The sequence below is a fragment of the Vombatus ursinus genome, unplaced genomic scaffold, assembly GCF_900497805.2.
Source record: "Vombatus ursinus unplaced genomic scaffold, bare-nosed wombat genome assembly UNPS02009205.1, whole genome shotgun sequence".
Taxonomy (NCBI): domain Eukaryota; kingdom Metazoa; phylum Chordata; class Mammalia; order Diprotodontia; family Vombatidae; genus Vombatus; species Vombatus ursinus.
Genome location: NW_020948983.1, coordinates 39,568,156 through 39,579,126, shown reverse-complemented (window position 1 = coordinate 39,579,126; position 10,971 = coordinate 39,568,156). Strand labels below are relative to the sequence as shown.

The window sequence follows — 10,971 nt, the reverse complement described above, 5'->3', positions numbered from 1 at the left end:
ATTATAGAACCACAGAATAAACTGGTTTGGAACCAGAAAAATACAAAAAAGAACAGCTATAGGTACATAGACACAGGACAATTAATAATTTGGAAAAAAAAAGACTTACTTTCTCCATTCTGCTAATTTTCTCCAAATCTCCTTAAATGCACTTTTAGCGATATTTTAAAAGTTTACCAAAAAAAAAGACTAATTTCCTTTTTTTATACAAAAATGATAAGTAGCAAGTTGTTCTGACCAACACAGGAGTTTTTTTTTTTTAATGCATTCTGTAAAAGTTCATTTGACAGTCTTTTTTTTTTTAAATTCACAGTCCATTAAATTCTTCCCTCTCTTCTTTTAGCAAACTTGTAACATCCTTTTATATCCTTTCTTAACAGAAGAAATTTAAGCAAACAAATCAGTCTTTTGCCTTTTCTTTCTCTCTGTTTCATTCCCCTTCTTTTTTTTTTTTTTTTATTGAATTGCCATGTAAGGCCAGTTAAAACTGCTGCCAGATAGTAACATATCCCTGATTAGGGTTTCTATGGGGGTTTTACCTACCAAACGGACGAAAAACAATTGCTCTATGACAGAAGAGGAGACAGTGCGAAGGGAAGGAAGGCGAAGCAAGAGCTTTCCAAATCGTGTTGGCTGGTTGGGGTACTGGCTCCTAACATACTCTTCCAAAGCACACTGTGACTTTTCCTGCAGGCTTTCCACATGGGCTACATCAGAGAGACCACAGGCATCTAAAAGAAAGTAAAAAAAGAATACAGTTATCAGATGGAGAGGTTTGAAATGGGTCACATGAAGTGTGTGTAGAGTGGTCGAGCATCCTTCAAGTTAGATGTTAGACCAAAATATAGCATTACTAAAAAAAAAAAAAAATTGAGGGGAGAGAGGAAGAGGATTGAGAAAGAGAATTGAATGGTGGTTCTGGTGGATTTTAAGGTCAAATGAAATTAAGGGTTTCACTGTCCCCAGACCCAGGGTTTTGAGGCTACTAGATCACCACAAAGGGGCACTGAAAAGTACCCTTGGTGAATCTGGGGGTGAAAGGGGTTCCAAACACCCCACTGTCCACTAGCTGCCTTGCCACCTTTGCTAGAAAATAATTGTTTAGCTTATAATCATATAGTTAGTTAAGGGCTAGGGAGGGGTGGGTCGAGAGGAGGGAGTGAGGGGAGCCGACAACCTGGCCCAGTAAAAAGTAATGGCGCCCAGGACTCAGCAACAGATTCTCCCCCAAAGAAGACAACTCGTTTTTCTCCAGTCTTTGAAAGTGATTTAAGTGGCCCTTTAAAACTGATCTTGTCAGTTTAGTCTATTCAGGGGCAGCCATGCAAACTGTGATCTCTCTGTTCATTTGAGCTGTTTCTTTCTCCCCCCTCTTTTCTTCTCTCTCTCTCTCTCTCTCTCTCTCTCTCTCTCTCTCTCAAAAAACCCCCAAACTCATACCCTTACAATAAACACCCCCACCCAATATCAACTGACCACTTTTCCCCTTCTAATAGGAGAAAACACAATAAATTTCCTTTAAGTAAGAGGCTTCTTTGCTAAGAGAGCACAGGTTGTGACCTGACCTTTCTGTGGCTTACTAGGCAATGCTAGGACTAACACATGCATATTATGCATCATTAAAACTGAGGCTTTAAAAAAGAGAGAGCATGTTTAATGTATATATATTTATATTTATGTAGATACATTACATATACATGGAATACATAAATTCCTGTAATCACGAATTTTCAAAAATTACTCACACAAGACTTCTTTTTGCATTTGTACTGTGTCTATTCCTGAATAATGTAAGAGAAACCTTTATCTAGTTGGGAAGTAATTTGCATTCTCCCCACCAGTCCTTACATTTTGAAACAGTAATAAATTAAACAGTTACAACAATATCAGATTTTTTTTCCTAGAAAGACTAAGAGCAAAACTAAGAACTAAATACCAAATCCAAAAATTAAAGTCACTTCCCTGGTCAAAAATGAGGAGGGAAATGGAGTCGGATTGTGTGGTGGGATGTTCATTTCTGTTTATTTGAGCAGGGAAGGCACCCTAAAATGACAGGCCAATATAAAAAAAATTCTTAGATGCAAAAGTGTCTATTTAGCTCTTACTTTGCCCCAATATAGTTTTTTAATTGATTACTGTAAGACCTTAGAAAGTGAAATGGGGGTAAGGCTGGGGGGGGGGGTTATGTGTAAAGCTATAATATATAAAAGGAAGCTTGGGTCAGGACCCAGGATCTGGAAGAGATCCAACTAATGACTTGGTTCCCTAGACCCCCTTAAACACAACAAGGAAAGGATTGTGAGTCCTACCCCCCCCCATAAACTACATTTCCCTCCCTGTTTCCTGATATCAGACTTAAAAACCATGATGAGTAATTATTTTTCAAGTCCTACCTCAATTCAAATGTTTATTATCCTGAATTAGGAGACTCTTTCTCCTCTCAGCTCTGACAAAAGAATTGGTTGAAAACTTGACAAAATTTCTAGGGGTATATACAATGCACAGTGCCATTATATATAGCCCAGAGTTAGCATGTTTAGCTCAGGTATTGCATAAATTGCAAAGCTCTATATCTCAAAAATAATTTGGCCTCAAGAGTTAATTAATATCAGCTACATTACTCACACAGGTTAAACTACATGCAAACTAATTAGATTTCATAATGCATTCATTATTGTTTTATAACTCATGCACTATTTATATACAGCTCAAGTAGGCACATACTTTCCCCTCTGAATTATCTGCAAATACCTTGCTTGTTTGACAATTTAGGAAAAGAGGCAGAGATATGTAACTACATAATTACATTTTAAAGCATCTTCTGGGCTCTTTCTCTCTTTGAAGTAGCACCAAGTCCAATCTGTAACCCTGAACTATTAGCATGTGCATATACATACATACATACATACATATATGTTATTTTGAAAACCACTAGACCAGGTTGAATAGGACTACAACAAGAACTCCTGCAGAGTTGCAAACTTTTCTCCTGACATGAAAGGAGACAGGATTGCTGAGGTGCTCATATTTATTTGCCATGGCAAAGCAGGACTGGAAAAGGGGATGAAATCACTGTCCACTAGGAGTGGAAGCGTCTTGAAAGAGTCCCTCTGGCCTCTTCAGGCTGGGGGTGGGGGTAACAGTTGGGGTAAAATAGAATGGGGGAGAGGACAGAGAAATGCATTTAATTCCCACTGCTTATTTGATGTAGACACCCTTCCCAGCCCAATGGGAGAGATCCTAGACTCAAGGGTCAGCCTAACTTGGCCCTCTGCTAGAGCCTGGGTGGCTTGCCTGAAGCACACCATTCTACAATGCCATTGTTCTTCCAATCTTATTTCCCCAGGCTGCCATTACTCTAAGGGTCTACATGCTAAACAAAGTTACGATGGGATTCTAGTCACAACTTCTCTTCCCCCCACACTCACCCCGAGGGGAGGGGGAAGGGCTAGTGATTGGACTCATGACCCCAACAGGCTCCCTGCTTCATCTCCTCCCATCAATTCCCTCTTTCCCCTCCCCCATCTCAACACATGGCGAGGAAACATTCAAAGTGTGGCCAACACATAGGGCGCTAGACTGTGGCTTTTATGTTTATTTGTTTTCCCTTTGATTCCTACCTGAGGTGAAGAGGACTATGGCCTTTAAACAGCTGTATTCTGCTGAGTCAACGTGTAATGCCTTCAGTTTTTCCACTTGCTCCTGGAAGATTCGTATGTGGTCCATAAAGGCGACCACTCGGTCAGCAGACATTGGCGAGGCATGGAGGCCCGCCGCTGCCAGGAGCGGGGCAACGTGGAGGGGCATGGAGCACTGGGCAGCATTGAGCACAAACAACTCACTCCAGGTCAGCCGAAGCAGGGCCACCTGGTCTGTGATCTGGAGGTCTGGGAAGAAGGGAATATTCCGGGCCCACTCCACTGCGCTGAAGAGCATCCGAGCTGCCAGTTCACAAATGTTCTCAATGCCCATGATGTTGTTGGGTTGCATGCACTGGCTGCCAAAGCGGGACGTTGGGTAGGGCTCAGCTCGGAGAAGCAGGGATATATATCCGGATAGGTAGGAATGGCAGTTGAGTGGGTCTCCATTTGTCAAGGCGAACTGACCATGAGTTGGCTGTGTGGGTGGCATTCTTCCCCTTTGGACGGCTGCAGTGAATAAAGAAGAAACTACAGCAATTAATACCTGAATTGGTTGGGTTATCTCAAAAGATTCAAGAGTAAGTTTTTGTTGCATTTGTTTTGTATTGTATTCTCCACTTCCCAACCCCCACCACTTAAAAAGTCAGATTATCGTACCCTGCTATTTCCAGACAGATTTCTCTGCTTGCAAACACGTGAGAGAGAGAGATCTGGGAATCTGCTTGCTTTCTGACTGATTAAAGTCAAACCAACACAGAGGCTACATAATGTTGTATACTTGCCTAAAATGCTCCTGCTTGGAGCTGCGGTAAGAACCCAGACTGTTCACTTCCTAAACACACCCGGCTGCTTTTGTGTTTTCTCACTTATGAGAGGAATGTGTCATTCTGAGGGCATTTTTCTTCTTTACAGCTAAACATCTGATATTTCTTATTGATTGGGGGAGGGGAGAGCGGGAGGGGCTGAGGGGGAGGGGGAGACGTTCTTTCAAAATACACAGTGCTCGCCCCAAACGGCCTTTATTGACTTTCGAATAATCCTTCCAAAAAACACACACCCCAACCAGACCACTGCAAGAGAAATGCATTATCATTTAAAACCACGTCTATCAGCTGATCAGTGAATTGAGGGCTTTTTTTTTGGTTAATAAATTTACACGGAGAGAGGGAGAGAGAGAAAGAGGGGGGAAGAGAGGGAAACAGAGGGGAGGGAGCGAGCGAGCGAGACACGAGAGAGATTAGAAAGGATCGCCTGAGAGAGGCAGACACGGAGAGGGCGAGAGGGAGCGAGAGAGTGCTGCTAAAATGTTTTTGATTTATATTGTTATTTAAGGTATTACAAGGTTAGTTACTCTTGCAGAAACACAAAGAAAACAAGGCGATCTCTAACCCTTAACCTACATAACAGCGCCCAGGCTCTAAGCACGCCATTGGAAAACTAGAGCTCACATTTCTCGTCTAATTTTATATCACAAAGACCCAACTTGCCCAGAGCGAAAGCAGCCACGGATGGCTTTTTTTTTTTTCAATTCTACCATGTTCTCTCTCCTTCCAAAAGTGAAAGAAAAAGAAAACAACACAGGTATTTTTAAAAAGCAGAATATTAATCCACGGAGGATCAAATGAGAGCTGTACACTGTGCTAATACAGTGAAGTGCATAAAATTGTCATTGTAATTTGAACCTCCTGTACAAAAAGTACAATCTCAGGTTAGGTTTTTTTTTTTTTTAATCTGGGGGAGGGGAAGGGAGGGATATATGTTGAACATGCAGGAAAACAAGCCAACAGGGGAAAAAAAAAAGTAAACCAGACTTAAAAAAAAATTCCCAAACAAAACATCCCATCATATCCCTTTCACAGAGTCGACTTAATATTCAGTTCCAATCAATGAAAACAAAATCAAAATAAGGTGGGGGGGGGAGAGAAATCAGTTGGAATGCTGGAAAAGCATGCAGTTTTTTTTCCATCTGAGTTTTTTTTCTCTCTCTCGGTTTAATTACTTAAAGACCGATTTAAAAAAAAATATAAAAGGCAGTGAACTGTAAATTGGAAAACAAATGAAATCCCAATACCTTCCCGTCTCATGCCAACTTTGAGGCATTTTTTGAGGCGGCAGTACTGACACTGATTGCGGTGGTGCTGGTCTATAGGACAGTTCCTGTTGGCACGACAAGTGTAACTCAGGTTCCTCCTTACACTCCTCTTGAAGAAACTCTTGCAACCCTCGCAGGTAAACTGGCCATAATGTTTGCCACTAGATTTGTCCCCACAAACCACACACTCAATGTGCTGCTGTTGCTGCTGCTTGTCCCCGGCTTGGCTCTGCTGGCTGGGCTGGTTGGTCTGGGCTGGAGTGCTGGGGGGGCCCCCTTGGCCCGGAGTTTGCGGGGTGTGAGGGGCCCCGGCTGGTGGTCCTTGTACTGGAGGTGCTTGCGAAGGTTGAGTTCCCTGGTTTCCTGGTACATCGTCTTGGGGGTCTCGCCACGCACCAACTACCATTGCCATATCTATCGGACACCGTTTCCAAACTTCCTGTTCCCCTTTCTTTCTCTCGGGCTCTCTGGTCTTTCTCTCTCTCTCTTTCTCTCTCTCTCTTTCTTGTGTGTGTGTGTGTGTGTGTGTGTGTGTGTGTGTGTGTGAGTGTGTGTGAGGGTGTGTGTTTTTTTGGAAAGTTTGTTTGTTGCTTTTCTTGCTTTCAGATCAGCTTTGGCAGTTTTCGGGGGGCTTTAAAAAGGAGGAGGGGAGGGGAGAGGGAAGGGGGGAGCGCAAATATCGGCAAAATGTGGAGAGCGAGGGAGGGGAGGGGGGGAGATGGAAGTCGATTGTCTGGCTTCAAGACAGAAGTAGAAAAAAATCTCTTCAAAGATCTCTCTCTCTCTCGCTTGCTTTCTCTCTCTTCCTCTCTCTCTCACTCTCTCTCTCTCTCACTCTCTCACTCTCACTCACTCACTCTCTCTCAAAGCTATTCTGTAGCAGAGGAGTTGGAGGAGGAGAGGCGACTGTCTGGGGGCCAAGTCCAGGGCAGCTCACAGTCAGCCATTCAGGAAAGCCATCAAAATAAGAATGAATAAAAGATTAAAGATTACACACACAGGGGCGAAAAAAGACACAACTACAAGACTTCGTTCGGTGCAGGGAGCCGACGGTCTCGCCGGAGCTTTTTTCAAGTCCAGGGGTATAACCATGAAACTGATCAAATTCTTGCTTTGGCTTCGGCTCCTGCGCGGTGGTGGCTTCGTCCTGCCGCTCGTGGTGCTGCTGCTGCTGCCGTCGCCGCCGCCGCCGCTCGTCCTGCTGCTTCCCCCTGCTCGCTTGTTGTTGCTGCTGCTGCCGCCGCCGTCGCCGCCGCCGCTGCTACTGCTCCTCCTCCTCCTCCTCCTCCTCCTTGCTCCTTCTAGCGAGTGGTTCTAGCGCCGCTGGTTCAGACACATAGGGAAAGAGTCAACTCTCCAGCAGCAGCGGGGATAATGATAAAAGAGAGAGAGGAGGGAAGATCACAACCTAGAAGAACATCCTTCATGCGCAAAAAAAAAAAAAAAAGCCACACAACACAGCACAGAGAAGGCAACTCAGGGAGGGAGGGGAAAAAAAAGGGAGGGGGGGAGAAAAGAACAGAGAATCAAAGTGATCAAATATGCTAAAAAGGGGGGTTAGGGAGTGAATGCGATTTATAGGCGCCGGGGCTGGCAGAAGTGGTTTCTCTGCGATCAGCTCACTGAGCTCTCTATATAGTGAACTTTGACACGACTGCTGCAACTTAGCACACGTTACCATGGCGACCACTCGCCTTATAAGGCAACAGACTGTGTTTGACTGGTCAAAAGCTCCCGGACCGCCCCTTCCCCCTCATTGGCCAAATGAGCCTTGTGCTGCCTGGTATGGCTGCCAGAGAGAGCTGCCCGGTCCTAAAGGGAGATGAGTCTCTGGCAGTTCGCTTCAGCCTTGCCTCCTACGGCTTGCAACAGAGGGGGGCGGGGGAGAGGACAGGGGGAAAGAAAGGCGATGGGAGGGGGAGGGAGAAACCCTGGCTAAAGGGATTATTTTTTGCACCCCTTCTCCCTTTTTGCACTCTCCCCTTATACCACCAAAGCTTGCGTCAGAGATTTTATCAAAGATGAGAGAAACAGCTAAACATGCATGCAAAATAGTACTAAAAAGCTATTTGTGAAGCATTGAAAATAAGACTTTTCCCCTCAACTTACAGGCGCCACAAAACTAATCTCAGAAAGAACCTGGGGCTCTCACATTTTTATGTTGAGAGTGTCTAGGAGGAAAAGTTACTTGGGATTTTTTTTTTAAAGTTCGGGGAATGGGGGGAGGGCAGATGAAGGGAGTCAGATAAGAAGGGAATGAAAGTGACGTCGGCTACACCAGGTGATTGGTCAACCTTGTAATAAATACCTCTAATCAGTGACTGTATTTGTTGTGGTTAAAAAAATTATAATATTCAGCTTTCTGTTTTTTTCTTTTTAGGGTTAAAGTTTCACAGGTATGTGGAATGAACTTTTAATTGTTCAAATAAAGTATATATAGGATGCTGATACCCCAAAAGGTAACTACATTTTATTGTCCTCACAAAATTAAAATACATTTTCCTGAACTTTATTTACTATCATTTGTTTTAAATAACTGTAAAGCAGAGGTAGTAAATTAAAGTAGGCAATAGTCTATTTTGGATGAGGGAAAAGGTCTTTCTGACTGAATGATATGAAGGTTATTTCTAACGCATCCACTTTATCTTCATACCATGCTAATGCATGTATACATACATGTACATTTATGTGTGAAATATCCATGTATCTTATATACATCTTTCCATATAAAAGGACAAAGACTTCAGAGAAAATGCTTCTAGATTACAAAGTGTTGACTAAAGCGTCATTGTTTCTCGATTTCTCCCTAGCCTTCAAATAACCATTAAGACCCTCAAACAAGGGATCTTAAGCGGAATTAAAAATAGTATCAGCACACACATATCCTTATGGGCACACACACAAGTAAAATTAAGAAAAGGAGGATTTATATCAGTAAAAGCAATTTAATTCAAGCACATGCCATAACCTTCAGTTCTGTTGTGCAAAAATAATTCAAGATAGTTGTTTCAGTATGCCAAGGTGAGCGGTTTTTAAAAAAGGATAAAACATGTATCTTACAAGATTTCCCCAGAACGCAATATACTTCAATCTATTAACTTTTCTGTTTGCTTTCGACGAGGCAGTGGTTCATGATTATTACATATTTATAGATTAAGATTATGACTCAAGAACACAGATTCTTTACACATGAGAAACACTAAACAGGTAAGCCAACCAAGTATATACATTTTAAAATGTGATGAGTTAAAAACATGGAGCACCAAGAGAGATGAATACATCACCTAAATAAATTAATTAATAACTAAAAGAGAAGCATTTTTTTCAATATAGGCAGCCGCAGGGATTGGAGATGTCTAGGCTAGCCTTTCTACCACCACCATCCTATCCACCCCCTATTCTTCCAATACTCACAAACCTGGATTTATGTGCATTTTGCATTAAATACCTCATTCACATACATACTGACAGAATAACAGGAAGGTTAAAAGTAGAGCTATATAAAGATAAGGGTCTAGATGTTGAAAATCCTTCCCTCTCCTCCTGTATGTATCTCGAGTCTTCCAAACCTTACACGCTTTGCGCTATCACATATATGACTAAAGCCCCAATTGTTCAGATTATTTGAAAGTTGTAAAAAAAAAAAACCCTTCATAGGGGACACTAAACTATCATAAGCCTAGCAGGTAATGAGATTGCCCATACTGAGAGGTGCGGACGGTCACAGCCAAAGCCACGCTGGGAAATTCCAATTGATTAGAACAACAATATAACTTTCACTTAAAAAAAGATGACACGGTAGGTGGAAAAGAAACAAAATTAGGAGAATAGGGAAACTTTTTTTTAATCTTTATAGTTTCAAGAGTCACCTATGGTATCTACAGATTTCGAAATATTAGGGAGGGAGCTTTTGTCTATTACTTCTAATGCAGACTTGTAATAGGGCTGTGGTTTAGATAGGAAAAAGATGAAGGGGATTCCCATTTCAACTCAATAAAGGATCAAAATAATTGACTACAGGGAGACCTTAATTCTTACCTCTCGACAACAGATATCTTTACAGCACGATGTGCTTTTAAAAACATGCACAAGAATAACAGGTTGAATGGTAGATCGCTTTTTAAGTTCATTTAGAAATTTTTGAAAACTGAACTATATAGTCTGATTGCTTCAGGCTTAAAATAAAGAACCATCTATCCAGCTCACTTATTAACTACTTGCTCATCAGAGGATACAGGTTACATGAATTCTACGAACAAATACTGTTTTAATATTTATTTTTAATAAACAGTGCTTTGAGTTTCTTTAGCACATAGAATATGTTTATGAACTGTAGCTAATTTGACTGAATAAAAAAAAAAAGATGAGAGTAACCAAGGCAAGGAAGAGGGGGGTGGATTTTGAAACGTCTTCATTAGAGGTACCTCAACTGAGAAAAGACATCTCCAAAAACTGAATTTTTGATACTGTTGTTATTATTGTTGTTTTCAAACCTCTCCTTACTCTCTTTATTGCAGATGTAAATTTATTTTACTGAGAAGAATGGTAAGCTTTCATTTAAAAAAAGTTGGGATAAATCTGTGTAATTCTAAAAAAGGGACTGCATTTTCCTGGTTGAAAGTCGCCTAACAGTGCTGTAATTCTTTGCAGATTAAATCGCAATATGAAGACAACATCGAACAAATACCGAGTTTCACTCTGAACTCAGTGGAAACCAGTTACGTCTAACAGAATTCATTGAATTCCTCTTCTCCCTGAATATAGGATGTGTGTGTTTTTCTCTTCCACCACACTGAAGCACCATGAATAGGGAAAGTGGCTCCTATTGTGTCCCTCTGAACTTCCAAGTCAATGCAATTTTTAACCACTGGCTTGTGGTACTTTGAAAATCACCAGGGGCTGTCAGAGTTGGGTCCTCTGAAAAATTTACAGTGCTAAATCAGAGCATATGCTGTGAGGGAAAAAATTGCTTAAGATTGGAGCAAGTACAGTATCTGTCTGCCCCCTAGTGTAAGGCTCTTATCTGCCTAAAATTCAACTTTAAAAGAAAAGGAGCTCTTAAAGGGAAACGACTTTTGGCTCACGTATGCATACGAGAATGAAACTTCTGTACGTTTTAATCTGATTAATTCTTAAGGATTTAAAATCCTTGGCTTGGGCACTGCTGAACTGGACCATACGATTTTAACCTCGGCGTTCACCACGCCAATGCTGAATAGGTATTTTTTTTTTTTTTTT

General features: G+C 41.7%; 1 protein-coding gene across 4 annotated transcripts in view; it reads right to left on the bottom strand.

Moving 5' to 3' along the window:
• Positions 1 to 418: 418 nt before the first annotated feature.
• NR2F2 (nuclear receptor subfamily 2 group F member 2) overlaps positions 419 to 10,971 on the bottom strand; it is a 12,308-nt gene continuing 1,755 nt past the window's right edge. Inside the window, exons 1-3 of one of the 4 annotated variants that reach the window (XM_027851550.1) lie at positions 6,733 to 6,927; positions 3,621 to 4,148; positions 419 to 731 (exon numbers count right to left, since the gene is read on the bottom strand). In XM_027851550.1, coding sequence (XP_027707351.1) covers positions 457 to 731; positions 3,621 to 4,131 — 786 coding nt within the window. In that variant the 5' untranslated portion in view covers positions 4,132 to 4,148; positions 6,733 to 6,927 and the 3' untranslated portion in view covers positions 419 to 456. Of the gene's footprint in view, positions 732 to 3,620; positions 4,149 to 4,423; positions 5,663 to 5,712; positions 6,928 to 10,971 lie in introns of those variants that run through there. The other 3 variants (XM_027851546.1, XM_027851549.1, XM_027851548.1) reach the window with 3 other exon arrangements.